At 43.0% G+C, this 23530-nt stretch overlaps 1 protein-coding gene across 1 annotated transcript in view; it reads left to right on the top strand.

Moving 5' to 3' along the window:
* Window positions 1-23530, top strand: part of astn2 (astrotactin 2) — a 303910-nt gene that overhangs the window by 277054 nt on the left and 3326 nt on the right. Inside the window, exons 21-22 of the mRNA XM_085279739.1 lie at window positions 20497-20597; window positions 21647-21830. Coding sequence (XP_085135865.1) covers window positions 20497-20597; window positions 21647-21830 — 285 coding nt within the window. The remainder of the gene's footprint in view (window positions 1-20496; window positions 20598-21646; window positions 21831-23530) is intronic.

Genomic DNA, 23530 nt, shown 5'->3' with positions numbered 1-23530 from the left:
AGCAGAAGACCGCACTGGTTGGCACATCTGTGTGCCCATCTTCTGATAGTTGCTTTCAGCAGGATAGTGGGCCATGTAGCAAAGTTCATCTTATTAAATCATCTTAAACTGCTTATTTGAACAATGAGTTTTCTGTATTTAAACAGCCTCCATTGTCACCAGATCCCAATCTAACAGAGCACCTTTGGGATGTAGTGGAAAGGGAGATTCACATCACGGATGTGATCGTGTCAATATAGAGATTGACGGACCACGTGACTTTCGCGCATTGCATGCCGTGAACTCGTGGCAAAACAATCCAAGTACCGCATCAAATGCAAGCATTTGCAGCACCGCAAAACGTTCATTCTTCGGTTCCAATAAATTCTTGCTTTTTCTTTGCCCTCAAAAAGGTATGTACAAAACGAAGGAGAACAATGCCGGTCCGTACAAAGACAGACTTGATGAAAAGTCAAAGAAAAGATACGAGGAAAAAAATCAAACCAGTGAAAGGGTTACACCCTTACGAGCACACAGAGGGACAAAATACGTTAGCGTGCTGCCCAACTTTCACCACGCTCAGATTTATAATTATACGTTCTTGGAGTGAGTGCATACACTCATGAAGTTTAATAACTTCAGGTCACTGCAACAAGCCCAGGAACAGTTTACCGATGGATGGGTACAGGACCTTGAAATGCACCGTGAAAGTAAAGACCATCGTACGTATCATAAGTTTACCAGTCTCATAATATTGTATGCTGTAATCACACTGGACAATTAGTGATACAAAACAACTGTTTTATCCTGTGAATAAAAGTATATGTTTTTGTCAATGTACCATAATAACAGAAGCGAAACGCAATATTGTGTCAGGACAATTCACTATTTATGCACAATAAACAAAGGAGCATAGCGCGACAATTTCTGTTCAGCGCCAGACTTGCTTGTAACCTATATCACTAATTATGTTAAGAAAAATGACGCATTAACTACAACAGCAGACTGACCTGTGTGGGAATGCTTGGAGCAGACTAACCTGTGAGCTGGAGGGTTCTGGGATGTTATATTTGTTCTTTGAATGGCTGCAGTCCAGGCCACCCGTCGCCTCTTTGTTACTTCGGAAACACGGCTCGAACAATTTCTCTTCAACGACGTAATCCGATAACAACCGATCTCTTTACCCGTCGGCTTCCCGTGGCTGTCATGCGACCGGCTATTGCAGTTAATAATACAACAGCTTCTTGCCATTTTTTGTGTTTCTTTTTATCGCTGTATAACTGATTTCAATTGAAAGCCTGCGTGCGCTAGTACCTCTTGCCACGAGTTCCCAGAATTCTTTGCGGTTTTACCCCTGAGTGACGTCACATTTTCAATCTCTATGGACCAAAATCTCTGAGGAAGATTTCCGGAACCTTGTTGAATCTGTACCACAAAGAATTAAGACAATTCTGAAGGCAGATGGGGTTCTAACCAGGTACTAACAACATGTGCTTATTAAAGAGGCTGGTGGATTTATATATAATTCAGCCTCTAAAGCTACAATAAAGTCCCACTCTCCTGTGGGGTAAAAAAAATTCATGAACCAAGTTTTTTTGGAGAGCTGATTAAAAACAGAGTTAAGTAAGAATCTGTGAGGACAACAATAATGTTTATCTGTAGAAGTCCTGCTTCCACTAACAAACACCAATATTAAGGGCCCAAGCAGTTTACTTTGTAACACTGGTATCTTTGCTTAGACATTCTCAGCAGTGTTGTTTTTCTGTGATAAGAGCACAGCTTACGTCTGAATTACGTCTGAGGACACTTTTTTTGCAGGCAACTCCACTTGTCTTAATCAAGGCCCTGATAAGACCTCTAATGGTATTGGCTTTATACTTGATCATTACCAAGGCTTCTAGGGCCCTAATGTTTCATTGCAGACTAAAATGCTCTACAAAAAGTTGGAGCCACATTCCAGAAAATGTAATTTCAGAAAACAAACAATGTACTGGATAATCTAACATTATTTATGTGAAAACTCATTGATACCAAAAAGTCAGATAGTAAAAGTCGCATGTGTTCAGCCAGACTTTATTTGTCCGGGTAGAAAATCATTCTTTATAATGTCTAAATTTACTTGTTGGGCCTTCAGCTTTCGTCACCATGTACTACCTTCAAACGTCTATGTTGTGTTTGTTTATGCAAGTAAGTGGGCTAATCAAAATGCTATCTTCTGTATACAGAGTGGGGTGAGACTTTAATGAGCTGGACACTAGATAATAAATCATGAATTTGAATCGAACAGACTGTAAAACAACTAAAAACTATACATTTATTACCGTTTTAGATAGTCAACATGTAAAAGCCTAATTCAGATGTGTTTTTAATTATGTAAGAAACACTATTTTTGCTCCTTCCTGTTTTTAATGAATAACTTGGTATAATATCTATACTATTACTCTCTGAGTCACTTGACAAAACCAAACAAAAAGAAGCTCCAGTGATCCAAACGAATGTCCAAAACACAAACATACATACTGGAGTCCATGAACAGGGTCCCAAAACATAGTTCAGGAGGCCGGCCCAGAGGCTGACAACTCAGGAGACTACAACAATTCATCTCCGGAGGCAGACCATGCGGAAGGCAGTGGCGGCGATACAGGCGAAGGAAATCTGGAGGGCGACCACGCGGAAGGCGGTGGCGGCTGTGACAGAAGTCCGGAGGCCGACCGTGCGGACGGCAACGGCGGCAACGCAGACGAAGCCAGTCCGGAGGTTGCCCACGATGGTGATGGCATCCGGCTGGTGGCCCAGAAAGTGGCCAGCAATGCTGAGGTACTGGACGTACCTTGGTCGGTGGTGCAACAACCGCAGGGCCAGGCGAGGCAGACGCAGAGGCCAGACCAGGCGACGCTGAAGAAGCGGAGGCCGGACCAGGCGACGCTAAAGCTGATGCGGAGGCTGGACCAGGCGAGGCGGAAGAGGCTGCCGCTGGACCAGGCGACAGCGAAGCTAAAGCTGGACCAGGCGACGCTGCAGAAGGTGGATGAAGCTGCTGGTAGCTGGACGGGCCCCTCGGGCCCCCGAGCTGACGAGGCATGAGGCTGGACGGGCTCCTCGGGCCCCCCAGCTGACGAGGCATGAGGCTGGACGGGCTCCTCTGACCCACCAGCGAAAACAGTCACAGAACCAGCGGGCACCGGGGCACCTGGCACACACAGGGCTGAACCAGCAGGCACGGGGGCCTCTGGCAGGGACAAAACAGAACCAGCAAGCGCGCGGGCCTCTGGCAGGGTTGATGCTGACTGGAGCTGAGCAACACATGGGTTTGGCTCAGGCAGCAACAGTAGGGTGCAGTCCTCAGCTGACTTCTTAGCCTCCAGGGGTCCAGAGTCGACTGCGGGTTGAAACTCAGTCTCTGGGGAGGCCCTGGAGTGCATCACAGTCTCGGAACTGGCCAGCTCTTGAGGAATGTTTACATTATCAAGGTGTTTGTCTCTCTGCCTAAAATAAGTACTACAAGAAGAGTCCAAAATGGGAGGCACAGACACAGCCTCCCGTACAGAGGCAGCCGGTGAAGACGGAGACTGCATTGATGTCTGGGCTAGCGGGGACACCGGAGACACAGCTGGTGGCGACTGAACAGGAGATTGAACTGAGGGTGACTAAAGTAATGGTCCAGATGATGATAGTGGTGGATTTGGCGACTGAGCTACGGGTAGCGGGTACACTGGAGACAGAGCTGAATGCTGCTGGGCAGCTAAGCGAGCTTTGGGCTGGGCAGCTAACTGAGCTTCGGGCTGGGCAGCTAACTGAGCTTCAGGCTGGGCAGCTAACTGAGCTTCAGGCTGGGCAGCTAATGCAATAAACACAGCCCCAGAATAAACAGTCCCTAAATTGGAAGGCTCATGAGTGTCTTTTTCACTCACCACAGCCGGCAACTCAGAAGTCTCGGGGCCCGGCTGTGGCGATGGGCGTCGGGAACGTCGCTTCCTTCTCGGAGATAGCTCTGACCGGCCGGGTAATTCCACATGTGGCGGGCCGGGCCGCAGATTCCCCGGCGGGCCGTGCAAAACATTCACTGCCGGGCTGTGTCGGGAAGCGGTAGCAGCTGGAGGGTGAAGGTGAAGTTCATTCAGAATGAAATCCTGTGCGAGTGGGTGAATCAGAATCAGAATCAGAATCAGAATGGGGTTTATTGCCAAATGTTGAGCAGGTTTACAACATTAGGAAATTGCTGCAGTGCTTCAGTGCAAACATAGTGTCATAAATAGCACTTAAATAGACATGGAAAAAAATAAAAGTAGGGATAAGAATTAAAAGTGCTACGTGGAAAGATATGTGCATGAGATATACATGAGATATATACATGAGAATAAGAATTAAGAGTGCTACGTTGAAAGATATATACATGAGTGCAGGTGGTGATCAGTGCCAAACATGGAATGATGCAGTGACACAGCGTAGGGTCATGTGTTAGTGGCGGGTACAGTCATATGGTTATTGTTCATGTGTCCAACAGCAGAGGGGAAGAAACTGTTCTTATGGCGAGAGGTTCTGGTGCGAATGGACCGGAGCCTCCTGCCTGAGGGGAGCAGGTCAAACAGACTGTGTCCAGGGTGAGAAGGGTCAGCTGAGATCCGAGCTGCACGCCGCAATGTCCTGGAGGTGTACAGGTCCTGCAAAGATGGGAGTCTGCAGCCAATCACCTTCTCAGCAGAGCGCACAACACGCTGCAGTCTCTGTTTGTCCCTGATAGTGGCTCCAGCGTACCACACGGTGATGGAGGAGGTGAGGATGGACTCGATGATTGCAGTGTAGAACTGCATCATCGTCCGTGTTGGCAGGTTGAATTTCTTCAGCTGCCTCAGGAAGTACATCCTCTGCTGGGCTTTCTTGATGACGGAGGTGATGGTGGGCTCCCACTTCAGGTCCTGGGTGATGGTGGTACCCAGGAAGCGGAATGAGTCCACAGAGGTGATGGGGGTGTCAGTCAGGATGATGGGGGGGAGTGGGGCTGTGTGCTTCCTGAAGTCCACAATAATCTCCACTGTCTTCTGGGCATTCAGCACCAGGTTGTTGTGGCTGCACCAGGACACCAGACGTTCAACCTCCCTCCTGTAGGCAGACTCATCCCCGTCAGAGATGAGTCCAATAACGGTGGTGTCATCTGCAAACTTGATTAGCTTGACAGACTGGTGGGTGGAGGTGCAGCAGTTGGTGTACAGGGAGAAGAGCAGAGGAGAAAGAACACAGCCCTGAGGGGAGCCGGTGCTGATGGTCCGGGAGTCCGAGACATTCTTTCCCAGCCTCACATGCTGCTTCCTGTCCGTCAGGAAGTCAGTGATCCACCGGCAGATGGGATCAGGCACATTCATCTGGGAAAGCTTGTCTCGGAGATGGTCTGGAAGGATGGTGTTGAAGGCAGAGCTGAAGTCCACAAACAGGATCCTGGCGTAGGTTCCTGGGGAGTCCAGATGCTGCAGGATGAAGTGTAGGGCCATGTTGATGGCGTCGTCTACAGACCTGTTGGCTCTATATGCAAACTGCAGGGGGTCCAGGAGGGGGGCCGTGAGGGTCCTGAGATGGGAGAGAACTAGGCGCTCAAAAGACTTCATGACCACAGATGTCAGAGCCACGGGTCTGTAGTCATTTAGTCCAGTGATCCTAGGTTTCTTGGGGACAGGGATTATGGTGGAGGACTTGAAGCAGGCAGGCACATGACATGCCTGCAGTGAGGAGTTGAAAATGCCAGAAAACACTGGGGCCAGCTCGTTTGCACAGTGTCTGAGGGTGGCAGGAGACACACCGTCTGGGCCGGGAGCTTTCCGAGCATTCAGGTTCTTAAACTGCTTCCTCACATCTGCTTCATGAATATGAAGAGTTGTGAGCAACCAATGAATATGAAGTGAGCTGAGCAACCAGGGAAAGTCAGAAATTAGCCGCTGTAGCCGGGCTTCCAAGGCGTGGCGAAATTCCTTCCCCTCATGCTCAATCCACCTCAAAATTGAGTCGATTAATTCCTCCCGAAGCTCCTCGGAAGGTGCAGATGCCACTGGGTCCATGTTTGGTCAGCTTGTACTGTCACGGCTGCTGGGGCGATCCGTGTGGTGTGGGAGGAAAAAGGACCCAAAATGCAGGCAGTGACTGATGATGCGAGTGACGTTTATTTACAAGTGGCGGAGTGGCAAAACAGGCAATGAGAAATGACAAATGACTAAAGAAACCTAAACTGGGAAAACTAAATAACAAACCTGAGAACATACGAAACGGGGTGCGGGACAGAGAGACGCAGAGAGAGGAAACTAAACACCATGGAACACAAACGAGCCAACAACAAGCACAGACCGACACCCACTATATACAGTGGGGCAAAAAAGTATTTAGTCAGCCACCGATTGTGCAAGTTCCCCCACTTAAAATGATGACAGAGGTCAGTAATTTGCACCAGAGGTACACTTCAACTGTGAGAGACAGAATGTGAAAAAAAAATCCATGAATCCACATGGTGGGATTTGTAAAGAATTTATTCGTAAATCAGGGTGGAAAATAAGTATTTGGTCAATAACTCGTTACCTGTATGAATGGCACCTGTTTGAACTCATCATCTGTATAAAAGACACCTGTCCACAGCCTCAAACAGTCAGACTCCAAACTCCGCCATGGCCAAGACCAAAGAGCTTTCGAAGGACACCAGGAAAAGTATTGTAGACCTGCACCAGACTGGGAAGAGTGAATCTACAATAGGCAAGCAGCTTGGTGTGAAAAAATTCAACTGTGGGAGCAATCATCAGAAAATGGAAGACATACAAGACCACTGATAATCTCCCTCGATCTGGGGCTCCACGCAAGATCTCATCCCGTGGGGTCAAAATGATCATGAGAACGGTGAGCAAAGATCCCAGAACCACACAGGGGGACCTGGTGAATGACCTGCAGAGAGCTGGGACCAAAGTAACAAAGGTCACCATCAGTAACACACTACAACGGCAGGGAATCAAATCCCGCAGTGCCAGACGTGTTCCGCTGCTGAAGCCAGTGCATGTCCAGGCCCGTCTGAAGTTTGCCAGAGAGCACATGGATGATACAGCAGAGGATTGGGAGAATGTCATGTGGTCAGATGAAACCAAAGTAGAACTTTTTGGTATAAACTCAACTCGTCGTGTTTGGAGGAAGAAGAATACTGAGTTGCATCCCAAGAACACCATACCTACTGTGAAGCATGGGGGTGGAAACATCATGCTATGGGGCTGTTTTTCTGCCAAGGGGACAGGACGACTGATCCGTGTTAAGGACAGAATGAATGGGGCCATGTATCGTGAGATTTTGAGCCAAAACCTCCTTCCATCAGTGAGAACTTTGAAGATGAAACGAAGCTGGGTCTTCCAACATGACAATGATCCAAAACACACCGCCCGGGCAACAAAGGAGTGGCTCCGTAAGAAGCATTTGAATGTCCTGGAGTGGCCTAGCCAGTCTCCAGACCTCAACCCCATAGAAAATCTGTGGCGGGAGTTGAAAGTCCGTGTTGCTCGGCGACAGCCCCAAAACATCATTGCTCTCGAGAAGATCTGCATGGAGGAATGGGCCAAAATACCAGCTACTGTGTGTGCAAACCTGGTAAAGACCTATAGTAAACGTTTGACCTCTGTTATTGCCAACAAAGGTTATGTTACAAAGTATTGAGTTGTATTTTTGTTATTGACCAAATACTTATTTTCCACCCTGAATTACGAATAAATTCTTTACAAATCCTACCATGTGGATTCATGGATTTTTTTTTCACATTCTGTCTCTCACAGTTGAAGTGTACCTCTGGTGCAAATTACTGACCTCTGTCATCATTTTAAGTGGGGGAACTTGCACAATCGGTGGCTGACTAAATACTTTTTTGCCCCACTGTATAGGGAGTGCAGAATTATTAGGCAAATGAGTATTTTGTCCACATCATCCTCTTCATGCATGTTGTCTTACTCCAAGCTGTATAGGCTCGAAAGCCTACTACCAATTAAGCATATTAAGTGATGTGCATCTCTGTAATGAGAAGGGGTGTGGTCTAATGACATCAACACCCTATATCAGGTGTGCATAATTATTAGGCAACTTCCTTTCTTTTGGCAAATTGGGTCAAAAGAAGGACTTGACAGGCTCAGAAAAGTCAAAAATAGTGAGATATCTTGCAGAGGGATGCAGCAGTCTCAAAATTGCAAAGCTTCTGAAGCGTGATCATCGAACAATCAAGCGTTTCATTCAAAATAGTCAACAGGGTCGCAAGAAGCGTGTGGAAAAACCGAGGCGCAAAATAACTGCCCATGAACTGAGAAAAGTCAAGCGTGCAGCTGCCAAGATGCCACTTGCCACCAGTTTGGCCATATTTCAGAGCTGCAACATCACTGGAGTGCCCAAAAGCACAAGGTGTGCAATACTCAGAGACATGGCCAAGGTAAGAAAGGCTGAAAGACGACCACCACTGAACAAGACACACAAGCTGAAACGTCAAGACTGGGCCAAGAAATATCTCAAGACTGGTTTTTCTAAGGTTTTATGGACTGATGAAATGAGAGTGAGTCTTGATGGGCCAGATGGATGGGCCCGTGGCTGGATTGGTAAAGGGCAGAGAGCTCCAGTCCGACTCAGACGCCAGCAAGGTGGAGGTGGAGTACTGGTTTGGGCTGGTATCATCAAAGATGAGCTTGTGGGGCCTTTTCGGGTTGAGGATGGAGTCAAGCTCAACTCCCAGTCCTACTGCCAGTTTCTGGAAGACACCTTCTTCAAGCAGTGGTACAGGAAGAAGTCTGCATCCTTCAAGAAAAACATGATTTTCATGCAGGACAATGCTCCATCACACGCGTCCACGTACTCCACAGCGTGGCTGGCAAGAAAGGGTATAAAAGAAGAGAAACTAATGACATGGCCTCCTTGTTCACCTGATCTGAACCCCATTGAGAACCTGTGGTCCATCATCAAATGTGAGATTTACAAGGAGGGAAAACAGTACACCTCTCTGAACAGTGTCTGGGAGGCTGTGGTTGCTGCTGCACGCAATGTTGATGGTGAACAGATCACAACACTGACAGAATCCATGGATGGCAGGCTTTTGAGTGTCCTTGCAAAGAAAGGTGGCTATATTGGTCGCTGATTTGTTTTTGTTTTGTTTTTGAATGTCAGAAATGTATATTTGTGAATGTGGAGATGTTATATTGGTTTCACTGGTAAAAATAAATAATTGAAATGGGTATATATTTGTTTTTTGTTAAGTTGCCTAATAATTATGCACAGTAATAGTCACCTGCACACACAGATATCCCCCTAAAATAGCTAAAACTAAAAACAAACTAAAAACTACTTCCAAAAACATTCAGCTTTGATGTTAATGAGTTTTTTGGGTTCATTGAGAACATGGTTGTTGTTCAATAATAAAATTATTCCTCAAAAATACAACTTGCCTAATACAGGGAGTGCAGAATTATTAGGCAAGTTGTATTTTCCACACGCTTCTTGCGACCCTGTTGACTATTTTGAATGAAACGCTTGATTGTTCGATGATCACGCTTCAGAAGCTTTGCAATTTTGAGACTGCTGCATCCCTCTGCAAGATATCTCACTATTTTTGACTTTTCTGAGCCTGTCAAGTCCTACTTTTGACCCATTTTGCCAAAGGAAAGGACGTTGCCTAATAATTATGCACACCTGATATAGGGTGTTGATGTCATTAGACCACACCCCTTCTCATTACAGAGATGCACATCACCTAATATGCTTAATTGGTAGTAGGCTTTCGAGCCTATACAGCTTGGAGTAAGACAACATGCATGAAGAAGATGATGTGGACAAAATACTCATTTGCCTAATAATTCTGCACTCCCTGTAATTCTGCACTCCCTGTATACACACACACAAGGTAATCAGGTAATCACACGCAGGAGGGAAGAACAGCTGATGCTAATACACAAAGACGACTGGAGGATAAAAGCTGAACACAATGACAACACACACAGACCTTCAAAATAAAACAGGAAATCCAGAACACGAACTGGGCACAAGAATACCAAAATCAGAATAACTAGAACAGAGGAAAATAATGGTAAATGGCCTGTATTTATATAGCGCTTTTTCTAGTCCCTAAGGACCCCAAAGCGCTTTACATATCCAGTCATCCATCCATTCACGCACACATTCACACACTGGTGATGGTAAGCTACATTGTAGCCACAGCCACCCTGGGGCGCACTGACAGAGGCGAGGCTGCCGGACACTGGCGCCACCGGGCCCTCTGACCACCACCAGTAGGCAACGGGTGAAGTGTCTTGCCCAAGGACACAACGACCGAGACTGTCCAAGCTGGGGCTCGAACCGGCAACCTTCCGATTACAAGGCAAACTGCCAACTCTTGAGCCACGATCGCCCTAATCATAAAACACAAAACGCTGGGTCTACGACCCAGCACCATGACATGCTCAGCTGTTTCTAATTGCCTCAGACTATTTATGGCAGTGTCTCCAGACACCTAACCTGTTAGACAGATTTTCTAAATTCCTCTGTCCTTCTGTCCATTCTTTTGCCAACCTGAATTCCTGAACCAACCACTGTATTTCAGCTTTTCTTTTATCTTGTTTCTTCTCTGATGGAGTGCCAGCAGCACCTGCACAGACATAACCACCGCTTGCCATTAAACAAAACATTTAAAAACACCTAAACTGCCTGCTGTCTCATGAAAAAAAATACAGGTTAAACATCAACCATGGTTTCTCTCTGTACGTATCAATAAAGAACGTCTTTTGCCTTGTGTTAGGCTCTTTCACAGAAAGTAAAGACTCTATTGATTTTTGATGACATCATTCAGAAAGGTTAAATGTCAAATTGATTATATTAGAGCTCATATGCCTTATTTTAAAATTGTGGTGAACTATGACTCAACTACAATAACACACAGAATATTCTCAAGGCATGTTTTTAACACCTCTTTTTCCCACTAAAAAATCACCTTATCACAATATACAGTTAGGCTTTGATAGTGTAAGTCCCTGCAGCTTTGCTGTTTTTCTGTGTAACCTTGTTCTCTTGATGTCAGATGTGCTCTGAGGTTTTTGCTGAGTCCCAGACCCTAACTTTGCAGAACACTCCAGTTTTGGTTGGTGTTCCTGCTAATTCTCACCCTGAGGCTTTGGTGCCAGTGGTACAAGAGCCTGAGGGTAAGGATTTCTCCTCAGTGTCCCCTTTTGAACAGTGAGCTGTTGTGTATGGATCATCACTGTGCCTTGTGCTTTTACATCAGAGTTCCAAAGATGGCCTTTGGTCATAACTTTGCAAGGTCCCTTGTTCTGTACCTCCTATTGAAAGACTTGGCATGCATTCATCTTTGTGCCCTTTCCTTGTGCTGCAATGATTGCAGGTTTGGCAGAGCTGGCTGCACCCTCCCTGGAAGTATAGGCTTCCAGTATGTGGTGTTCAGGCAACTGCTCATGAGTAGCTGGTTAGAGCTCTAGGCATTTCTCAGAGGTACGTCTCTGTAGGCCAACAATGCATGATAACGGTCTCTGAGTTTTTTAAGCAGATTTGAACAGTTTGAATAGCATGCACTGCCTCAGTGTTACTTTGAGGGTATTTAGGGCTGCTGATTACATTTTCAAAGCTATAGTTAACTGCAAACTCTTTCATTTCATGTCCTGAGGACTGTGATATTTTGTCGTTTGGAAGTATCTTACGGATGCTGTGTTAAGGAAATATCAATGTCAAGTAAAGGACTACATCTCTGAATCTTGGTGGGCTGATCTGAATGTAGAAGAAATAGTAAAATAAAAAAAGCTATTTTCCCTTAGAGTGAATAGATCCCAGCTAGTTTTTGCCATGAACTGTCTAGAAATTTGATCAGTGTTAGAGGTTCTTTTACATTTGCCCTTTCTTTGATGCATGTGCTGTATTTGAGAACTAACTCACCTATCTTACTGCTTAGTCCGTGACACCACACTGTCTGACCATCACATTCTCTGCATTTTTACCAAAGATTGTTGAGAAGGCCATAGTAAAAAGGTTTTCATGCACACCTAGACCTGCCCTCTTAGTCCAGTAGTCTTGTACCAATCCCTCCAACTGGTTCCTGTCTGGCCAAAGCCTCAACACAGAATTTTACGATTTGTAAACAAACAAGTTTCACACACAACTGGTATCTATCACTTATTAGAAGATTATCCAGCACAGACTTGACATATATTTTAGTATCTTTCATCAGTAGAGATATGGTGGCCATATCTCTCTATCTTTTGTATCATCACCACCAGTGTTGGTCAAGTTACTTGAAAAAAGTAATCAGTAACTAATTACTGATAATCCCGTTACTTTACTGATTACTTATTTTCAAAAGTAATTAATTACTTAGTTACTTAGTTACTTTTTAAAACACGATTTACAACCTGAAGAGGTGATAAAGTGATAGATCTTTCAGCCCAATTCTACTTTTTCTACATAATCCATCATACAAAATGTAATCAAATGGAAAAGTCTCTTTTAAAAACTTGTTTTATTAGTTTTAATCTTTTAACTTTATGCATCAAGCAAAAATTTAATTATATGCAACATTCGCTGACTGGAAGAAATTTGTTTAATATTTAAACCTATTTTCTGCACATTCCAGCACATAAAATAATTTTTTTGTGTGTGTTTACACTCACTCTTTCAAATAGATGCAAGTAAAACACAGCAGAAATAAATAAAGTCAAAGACTCAGCGGTCCTGTTGCTCTATTTTCACCTGTAAAGCAGGAGTCGGGTAGGCGGAGGTTTACCCTGGTGCAGGTGTGCCGCAGCGGTCAGCGGAAGAAGCCGCGAGTTTCTCTGTGAGTTTCCCATTACTTCGTAGTGCACTTGGTGTTTTCTTGGAAGTTTAGGGGTTTTTTTTCGCTGTTAAAAAGAAGTTTTCTTCCCACGCACAACGGACACTAATTTTTTTGTCACTTTTTAATCAAACTTAAAATAAGGTCAGTACTTCCACGCTTTAAACACTGCACGCTCATACTCTCTCCCGCACTCGATATATGATCCATTGTTGATCTGTACACAGCTGTTTTCACGAATGTCGCACTTGCTTACGTCACTTTCATGAGACATTCCCGCAAAAAATCACGGTTTTAGTAACGCAGTAACGCGGCGTTCCTACAGGAAAGTAACGGTAATCTAATTACCGTTTTTGCAATAGTAATCCCTTACTTTACTCGTTACTTGAAAAAGTAATCGGATTATAGTAACGCGTTACTGCCCATCTCTGATCACCACACACAGACCATAAGATGAGTTTTTTGTTGCTCCTGGGGCAAGAAACAGTTCCTGCTTCGGGCTGTAAAATCCTTGGTACTCCTTATGACCCCATCACCATGGATTCTTCTTGGACACAAAGTTTCTTAGTTGTTTATCTTTTTTCAGTCACATTTGGTATGAACTTCCCTAACCGGTTCACAAAGCTCCATTGTTCACAATAGGATATTGTCCACATGGCACTATAAAGATTACAATTGACTACAGTTAATTTTGCTCCACCAGGACAATTTCTGGGTTTTTCTAGGTCCAGCTATCTGTATTTGACTCGTGCTTGCTAACACTTGCTTAGGAACAGCTGTAACACAAACCCCAGTATGTATTTTGAAGGCCACTTCACTGTCCTATATGTTAATATCTGCCACCCATGGTACCTTGTGATTTTCCTAACAACAGTTCACCCAAGTTCTCTTCAACTTTTTTAATTTTCGTGGTGAAACTACATACTTTCCCATAATGTCCTTGTTTACCACAGTTGTTGCATTCTGCATTCTTAGCAGGGCACTGCCATGCTGGGTGGCAGGGTGATTTCCCACATTTAGGACATGCTTTATGTTCCCATCTGCTCTGCACTGTTTTCTTGGTGTTTGGATAGCTCCATGTCAGCTCCTTGGCATTGTTTTTATGCGGTTTCCCACTCTTGAAGTGCACCACATCCATCGTTGCCTGGCTAGCACTCGTGTCACCTCTCAAACCAGTCTGTTTCTTCTTTATTGTCTGTGACTGTCTGGCTACTGTGATAGCTTTTGCAAAGGTGAGTTCTTATTAGGCTGCATCCTCCCTAACAGTGATGAAATGCCTCAACTAACTTTTCTCTCAAAGGTTTGTTGTGCAAAGCCCTACTCAAAGCTCCGTTTTGATAACAGTGTCCTCTTTTTCAGTAGGCTTCTGTAGTCTCTATATGAACTTGTTCATATAGCAATTTTGTCTTTGGAACAAAGTACTTATTGAAGCCTTTTTATAGTGCTGGAGGCACTGGTCACTCATTAAATACAGACCTCATTGCTTGTTTTCTATGCAGTATTTACTTGGTGAGCTTTGGAGGAATTGTTCAGATCACTTACAGGTCTGAAATGTGCTAGCCTAACTGTGTGGGCACAAGGCTCAGTAGCTAGTCTCATGCTCTTTAAGAAACAGTAACTATTACTTTCAGTTCATAGTTACATGTTTTAATGTAACAGGATGAACAGTGCAATATTTCTTATTCCCAAATTACGTTTTGTTATGACATTGTTATATATTTAAAAAATAAATAATAATAATAATAATTTCAAATATAACTCATCTGTCACAGTATTGCATGACTCAACAGCATAGTGCAAGCCTTAGCAAGTGTGTCCAACCATGCAGTGACTGCTCACAGCTTGCTACTGGTTTACAAAGGTAACATACACAGAACTAAATCACAACACACTAAATCACAATGACAGCATTCTAAAAAAAATGCCAACTATTTTCCATTTTTGTCTATCCTTCTTTTTGGTTTCTCCCTTATTGATTTTGGGCTACCAATCAGTAGGAAAATGCCAAATTTGTGGTTATGATAACTTAATAGTCATGGCTATCAAGAGTAAAGAGCTGCATGAGAACCTCAAACCAGTGACATGCTTCAAAGCAAGCAGCAGCAAACAACATACATTTGTTTCAGTTTTGTTTTGCCAACACATGACAAATGTTAAATCAGAAGTGGGTGTGCACCCTAACATGTAATATTCTTTCACACAGAAATGGCTTTTTTGTCAAAATGGGCTGATGCATTTCAGATTTAAAATGTGTGTGGATGGTAGAGACTAGCTCACCCAACAAAATGATCACTTTGAGGGTGTGAGATGTCATTCACTGTATTCCTGACGTTCCAGTTTCCAGAAATATCCAGTATTTAAAAGTGAATGACTTTTAATGGGGTGTTGTCATTATTACTTTGGACTGTGGAGTCTTTGTGATCTGCAAATGAGCTCATTCAGAGCTGAGCTAATTTTTCTAATTTACATTAAAAGGCAGGCAGTTTTATTTAGGGCTGGTACACCAGTCTAATGCCACTCAGGCTGGAGGATTTCAAAGTAATGAGATATTGTAAGCTGACACAAATTCTTCAGGCAATAAAAAACAATTCTTTGGCTTTGATTGATTTATGGACAGGGTCATCTGATGTGTGTCCAAATGTTGATGTAATGGAAAAGGCTTTCCCTACTGCCCTAGCTTCTTTCGGCGTGCCAAAAATACTGCCCTAATTGATCCTCTCTCACTATCACTTTCCCTCACTCCTTCTCCCTTGCGCTGTGTCTGAGCTTTCGGTCTTGTCATCTCTTGTTCACCCATCTCTCCACTGTCTCATTAAATTAGAGGACAATAGTTACTTTAATGGCAACATTGTTAATTTACTCAAACATTAATCTGCCATTTGTCCAGTTCATTGTGTGCTGAGCTTTCAAAACTATGGCACATGGACAAAACCAAGCCCCTTCCGAAGAAGCCATGTGCAGCCAGACAAGATTGGAATAGATGTGACAGACACTGAATTAGAGATGGGGGATAAACAGTGATGAGCTATATGCAAGCAATGTGGAGAGAAAAGCAAAGAGACAAAGGAAAGTGCCTCTTAGGGTAAGGTGGAGATAGTCTTGGTGGTTTTACATATCTTGCCAGTTCTCTTACTTGATGATTTGACATTTTTGTGGCAGGCCAGACGGTGGCCATTTGCTTCTTTCTCCTATGTGAACTTTATTATCACTTAGTGCCATTTTGGGGTTCGGACACTATACCCATAGTTCTGCTTCTACTATTGTATGAATGAGACCCATTAAGAAGTTAAATACCCCCGTGTATTGTTGTTGTGCAAGACGATCTTAATGTCTTTTTTTAAATTTCGTAAACATTTTCTTTAAAATCTGTCTGTAATCATTAATGCATGTGATTCTTCTCCACAGCTGAGCCACTGAGAGGCTTAATCTTTTGACTTAAATGGGTTTTTAAATGTACATAAGAATCTCGCAATTGCTGTGAAATTGTGCAGGGTGAAAAATTAGCATTGATCCAGCCGTTTAAGCAATTTAAAAAAGGAAAAAGATGAAACTTGTAATATCAGATCTTTATTCCCAACACGCTTACCAAACTGCATTTTGCTTTTTCATTCTCCCCTATGTTACTATAGCCATCTGCACGGTATGCGACCACATAATTTCAACTATGTGACTGTTACATGCTGGCATTGTTTTGCTGGGCAGAGGAGCCAGTGAGGTCCGTGTGTCTTTAGTGAGGTTCTTGGGGAATACCACATCCACCCTGCTGAATAACAACACCAGACAAACTATGTGAGCAATGTCCAAACAGGTCATGTTACAAACAAAACAGTCATTTGACAGCAAGGGAACAAATCTCAAAACACAGTGCATGAAACAAATCCAAATGGCCTTAGGAAAAATGCAACTTTTATTAAATTAGTAATAGTTTAATTTAATTCTTTATTTTTCATGTGTGTCAAAATGTTTTTAACATTTGAGTTCAATTTAGTCATTCATTTTGTTTCTGTTATGTGGTTTCCCTTTTTGCCATTCTGTTGTCTCTACAGTGGTAACTGTGAAAGTACTTCTGAAAGCATAAAGTTAATATTATAAGTACTTTTAAATATTTCTCAGTACTTTATTCACTTTCTTAAAAATTTTCCCACTGGCAAAGAAAACAATGTTTAAAAATATTATGCTTTTAATTGCTTTTGATTCCTTTCTTTGAAAAATCAATCTGACACATAACTGGATATTATTTATTATTCCCTCTAATAGAGGGAGAACTTTGTCCATAATATGTGATCACAGTAAACACCAACATTATTTACCCTGCACAAGCGCATTTCTTTTACTGTTATTGTGTTTAGACTTTCGCTCTGATTGAATTTGGAGTGTGCAATGCTGGAATTGCTCTGTGCATGAAACAATGCCCAAAACCTCAATAAACTCAAACAATGTTGTAAAGAAGACTAGGTCAAAGGTCCTCAACAACAGTGTGAGAGACTCATAAAATCATGCAGAAAATAATTTCTTAACATTATTGCTGCTAACAGTAGTGACAGTAGTGCTGAAGATGGTTTTGCAAGCTTCTTTATAATGGGGTGTCATTTTAACAGGACAGTATTTTTGTCAGTGATTCCTTGATGTGTGTTGTCCTCCCAGGTTTTGTCTTCTGCTTTTGATTGATTCCTGTGAGATTTGCATTGCTGGAGTTTATTTATTTATTTTTACTGTAAGTTCTGTCCAATTCCTGCATCAGAGTCTGCCTATGGTGCAAGCCCATTACTGATTCTAGCCATGAATGCCTCAGAAGGATCTGATTCACTCCAGGGTTTGACTTAGAATAAGTGTAGCAGCTAATCAGCCCAAGCTACTGTTGACAGGCCAGTGGACATTGCATTTAGAATGCACTTACCTATTCATGATCCAAAAATCTAGAATGAAAAATGTGTTAGAGACCCTCTTGCCCGGTAAACTGTTCTCCCCTTGTTTTTTACCAAATCCTTTCTCTTATACCACAGAATGAGCAATAACAGTACTGAATTACCTGACTGGTAGGACACAAGAGTGAGCTTCAGCTGAGTGGGCAAGGCATTCATTTAAAGATTACTCTCTAGCAAGTTTTTATTATGGAACCCACGGGAGAGAAAAAGCTCCTTTTCTCTTTCTCATCCATCAAGTTAAAGCAGAATGGCAGATTTTGTCTTCCAGTTCTGTACTTTGGTTCAAAGTGGCTTGACTGGTGTCTCTCTTGCTGATGCCTTTTTGTGCATTTTAGCCAAGCAAATCTAAAGTGCGAAGATGTCAAAAAGTGTCTCCCAGATGAGTTTGCACCTTTATATTTTCTACTGACTTAAATTCCCTAGTTTCCATGGATATCAGTCTGGACAATCTGGTGTTAATTACACATAAAGAGCACTCCCTGAAGCCAGTGAATTCCTTTAGCCCAAGATCCATCCTTCCATTTTCTACCACGTGTCACGGGCCAGGTCAAAGGAGGAGAAATCTAATCAGAGAAGTCCAGACTTCCCTCCCATCAGACACCTCCTGTAGGGTCATCCAGGGCAACACCAATGCATTCCCAGGTCTCTCAGCTGACCTGGGATCCTGAACAGTCTCTCCTACTGGGAGGACAGCCTTGTGCTCTTCTGGGAGGACAACCTTGCTTCGAGGCCAATTGAAAGTCTTGTTCCATGGCCTCACTGAACTCCTCCCACACCTTGCAAAATGCTCTGCTTTAACTACTGGCAGAGCCTCATTCCTCTGGGCCTCCCAGAACCAGTCAGCTGCCCCTGGAGTCCCACAAGCTAACCAAACCTGAGAGGACCCTTTTCTCATCTTGATAGCTCCCTTCTGTGTCCATCATTGGGTCCTGGGATTACCACTACAAATGCTCTAACCACCTTGCAACCATACCTCCTCAAAAATTAAGGTGCCAAACATGGGTCATTTGGACTCAATGTCGTTTAGCCTCCATCGAGGCACCAGGTGAGGTTATGTTTTGCCAGTATTTCTCAACTTGGCACGCTAGCTCAGATATCTTCCCCACAAGAGAGATGATGTTTCATTTCCCAAGAGTCAGCCCCAGCAGTTGGGCCTCAACCGCAAAAGCCTCCTGTGGGTGTTGAGCCACAAGGTGGCTCCAGGGCGCACCCCTGGTACCCCTGTCTCAGACAAGGCAAAGTGGTCCCTTGATTCCTTGGTCTTGCATAGGGATCATGTGGATAGTTCATTGTCTGCCCTTCAGGGCCAATTTTCCTCAGGGAGACCTTACCAGGGCAAAAACCCCTGACATCATAGTCTCTGGGATCTCTGGGATAACACAAATAATAACACCACAATAACGTGGCGTTTCACAGAGTGTTATTGGTCTGCACCATTAGACTGATAATACACCCATGTTCATCCAGTTTGAGCTGGTTACCCAGGAGGTTGAGAGTTAGGTGAGGTAAGTACTGGAAGATGTTAAAGTTCCAGGAAGCTGCGCCTTTGAGTAATTCTTTATTCCTCGGCCACTTAAGTTATTCACTGACATCAACAGACATTAATACTCACACGTCACATGGTGACAGGCTAGAAATGAGAGGGGATGTGAGAGATTTTATTGCTTTCTGTTCAGCCTGCTCAAAAACTAAACCTTGTAATCATCATCCTGTAGGCTCGCTCTATGTCCTTCCCTCCTATTCCTTTGTGGATGTGGTTCCACATTTCTGGTGACTTTGTAGCTGTTATTCCAAACTCAGAAGGTAACACAACTATTTTCTCTGTCAACAATTTCATCGTATTGCTCAACCTACTCTCTGCCAAAAAGGTTTCTCACAGGTCTCTCACCTTTCCAGTGTTTTCACAGTTACAAGCCTTTGCTCTTTCCATAACTGAAAGAGGTGTTAGTTCCTTAAGCTTAGCCACTTATTTGCAGGTGCTACCTTGCGTGGAGGAAGGTTTGAACAGCCTTGCTCCTGTCATTAGATGGGCCTGAAAGTCTGGATGTCCACCAAAGATCTGCCTGTACAGGTTGAATTTATGCATATTCGCTGCCCTTTTGCAGCCCTTTCCCAACTTCCCCAAGGTGGTCAGCTTTGTTGCTGTTTTTCCTCCTCTCAACATGCTTCAGCCAGGTCAATGTATGTAGTCAAGCAGCTCCTGGTGCAGAAGGAAGAGAAGGTTGTTGATATCTGGTCAATTGGGTGGGGTATGGTTCAGGTGCCTCTTAATAAGAAAGGGTACTCTGATGACCCACAGGAGCCCTGCATTTCCTGCTTTATTATAAAAAAAATACTCACCTTCTTTTATTGTTGTTAGTTCTGCTTCCTTTCTTAATTTCTGTTTTCCCATCAGTCGGCCACACCTGTGTCCATCAGTCAATTGCTAAACAGGTAGTTTATTGAATCTCTCAACTGCCAACAACCTCCTGAAACCACATGCCAACTGGACAGAGAATTTAGACTTTTTTTTTTCCTTTAGGGTAAATTGTAGCTGACAATGAATTGCAATACTTTTTAAAGAGCATTTCTTCCCTTGTGTGCATGCTTTCTCACTCTCTGAAAGTAACACCACAAATTACAATGTATTTTCTTTGGTGACAGGACATACATATGGCTTTAAATCAATATTGAGTACCTTTTGCTCACTTGTACCTTACCTGTTTCCCTTGTACCTTATTTTACCTTATAAATGATGTGCTTACTGGTGCTATTTTTTTTTTTTGTTGTTGTTACTTTCAGGTTTACTCTCTATGCAGTGGATAGCCGAGGTAGTTACTCTGAATCAAGCTTTGTCTCAGTACGGACATCTTGTCCAGTGGTGGATGACACGCGAGCAGAAGGTACTCTCACCCATCATTTTTTGGAACTCTGCTTTATTGTACTCATCTTTATTTAATATTGCTTTTTTCCTTGCATCGCTTTCATGTAATCACAGTTTACCTGAATGGCTACTTATCCACTACTTTGTCTACTGTGCTCTTACCTATGCAATGTGCACATGCAAGATTGCACACTATGGTTAGCAAAATGTAAAGGCACACTCTACCAATTTGTAATGTCAATTTAATTTTTTAATTATAGCAGACAGAATTTGTCAAACAAAGTACTCAAGAATCCAAAATATGGGAAGGAGAGTGCTTTAGGAGGTACGGCCAGATTTACTCGGTGGGACAAATTAGAGTGAGGCTGTAATCACAAAAAAATGCACCAATGGGGGTGGAAAGTTCTGTGGGTGGGCAGCTGCTACTAAAAATGCACAAATTCATGAACACTATCCCGCATGTTCATTTCAGTAATGACTAGCACAGTCTCCTAAGAGTAGCATAAACAAGTACATCCAACAAGTGAGCAAGTAATCGACTGCCAAAATAATTCAGATTAAGGAGAGGCATCTGAAAGGCAATCGTGTATGTGCTGATATAAGAGCAAATGCTTCTGTTAGATATTGCAAGGGACTGAGTGGCGTTTTGGAGGTCAGGTAAATGTAATAGCCCAAGTGGAGCTCAAAATTTATCTAAAGACAGAGTGCTTATATTACAAACAACTCCACTGAATAACACCTCAAATGCTATGTAACATGTCTTCCACAAGTTTTGAGTCTGAATGGAGAATTCCTACCGATAAATGTGGAATATGGATGAAGTAGATCTATAACGTACCTTTCAAAAAAATGCACAGCAGTTTTTTTGGTTTGTTTTTTTCTTTTTTCTTTTGTTTAGTTTTATTTTCATGGCCGATAATCAATCTGACCCCTGTTGTTTAAAATTCTGTATGTTTTCTGCATGTATTTTTACATATTCCCTTAAAATTTTAATCTCTTATTTACTTTCCTCACTTCTTCCCTCTCTGTTTTTCAGTCTCTAATTCATTCATCTATTCTTCCCGACAGAAACTGCAGACAAGGTGTACAACTTGTATAATGGCTACACCAGCGGCAAAGAGCAGCAGATGGCCTACAATTTGCTGATGGAGATTCCTCCTCCACTGCTCTACAGAGTCCAGCATCACTACAATTCTCATTATGAAAAATTCGGAGACTTTGTCTGGCGTAGCGAGGATGAGCTAGGCCCCAGGTGAGAATATTTGAATGTGAAACCAGAGCTTTTAACTGTGCAGACTTGAAAGATATTTCACATATTGTCATTTTTTATAACTATCTGAGGATTTTTAGGTGTAACAGATGTTTTATTGTCTTGAAAAATAATCCTCATTATTTTTCCAGTCTGTCAGTAACCTCACCCCTCACACACACTCAATCAGGAGCACCATTGCACAACATGCACACACACATAGGCTCCCAAACTGCTTCTACTGGAAAGCCAGTGGGCAAGGTCATCATAAAACCTTTGGGGTTACAGTTGCTCCTTACATCACCATGGTGATGCCAAAACAGCGTTTGACAGCCAAGCCAAACACTAAACGTGATATTCAGCTAAGACCCTGCTCAACCTCCAGCACCGTTTCCTCTTTTTCTCATAAAAAGCTCATCTGTGTCTGCACTGTACTGCACCGACATCCTGTCACCCATGACCCCGTTTAAAGGGTCACCCCTACTGATAGTTAGAACAGACAGCGCGACTGTATGGTGAAATGAAAACAGAAGCGTATAAACCAACAAAACAGAAAAAGAGGAAGTATAAACAAAATGTTTAAAATACGTAAAACAAAACATTGATATATGTAAGTCTGAGAAGGCAGTTGGCCCGGCACTGATTTTAGCAACATGTGATCTTAAGTTACAGCACATTGTTTTGGTTAATCCACCCCCACTGTCTGAAAGTACTCCTTTCAAGCCATAAATAATATAATAATTAAGGAATAACTTTGGTCTGATTATGCTTCTTTCTGATTGGTGAAGGGGGGTGGGAGGCACAGGTCAGCCACTGGGACTTAGAATAGGCATTGGAGTAGTTGGATAGTGTGTTTGTCTATGCGTGTTTGTGTGTGGGCAGCTGCGAGGGGGTGGAGGGCTGGAGTGAGTGGAGATTATTTACTGCCTGAAGTTGGCAGGGTTGAGCCTCGTTGTGGTAATTTACAAGCAGACTCTATTGGTGGTTCCTTTTAAAAGGTAACAGCATGGCCAAGTGAAACATAAGCACAGTCAGCACTACTCCAGTAGCTGAGAATCCCAGGGGCCCCCCACATGTCCACCATTGTTACAGCACCTCATGCAATGGTTGTATTTGTACATTGTGTGCATGGTTAATGCTTTCTTTTACTCTTACTCTGAATGCAAACATCTTATAATGTTATGTAGTGTCCTCGGCTGGAATGCCCTGAAACTGCATTCTTAATCAGTGCTTAACAGTCTTTTAATGAAATTTATAAATGCAAGGCCAAATCTTAACCGAGGAGTTGCCATAGACGCAACTTAAAATGCATGTTTTTTCTTCTTTCTGTTTTTGATCTCTTTGTTTTGTTTCATAATTGAATGAATTTAGTTTCTCTTTTTCAACCTTTTTCATTTTCTGTTGTTTTGGTTTTTTATGCCCTGAGTCACGTGCTTCCTAGTCAGCCTTGATAATGTGTTTGGTATTCTGTTGTTTCAGACGTAAGAATTTAGGGGAAATGAGAAAATGCCACCCCCACCACCACCACCCTTTCAGCGAATAAGTGAAAAGGATGTCTGTACTCCTTGCTTAACTAAAGACAGATGTTGATGTAGCAGACACTGCTTTTCAAAACAAAGTGAATTGTGTTTTTCTCTGTATGGACCTTTTTCATTTTAGCATATATATATATATATATATATATATATATATATATATATATA

The sequence above is a fragment of the Mchenga conophoros genome, linkage group LG7 (assembly GCF_057382185.1).
Source record: "Mchenga conophoros isolate Kocher_MC1m ecotype Shallow Benthic linkage group LG7, M_conophoros_male_GT1.1, whole genome shotgun sequence".
NCBI classification, from domain to species: Eukaryota; Metazoa; Chordata; class Actinopteri; order Cichliformes; family Cichlidae; genus Mchenga; species Mchenga conophoros.
Note: the sequence above shows the minus strand (reverse complement) of the source record. Positions and strands in the feature narration are given on the sequence as shown.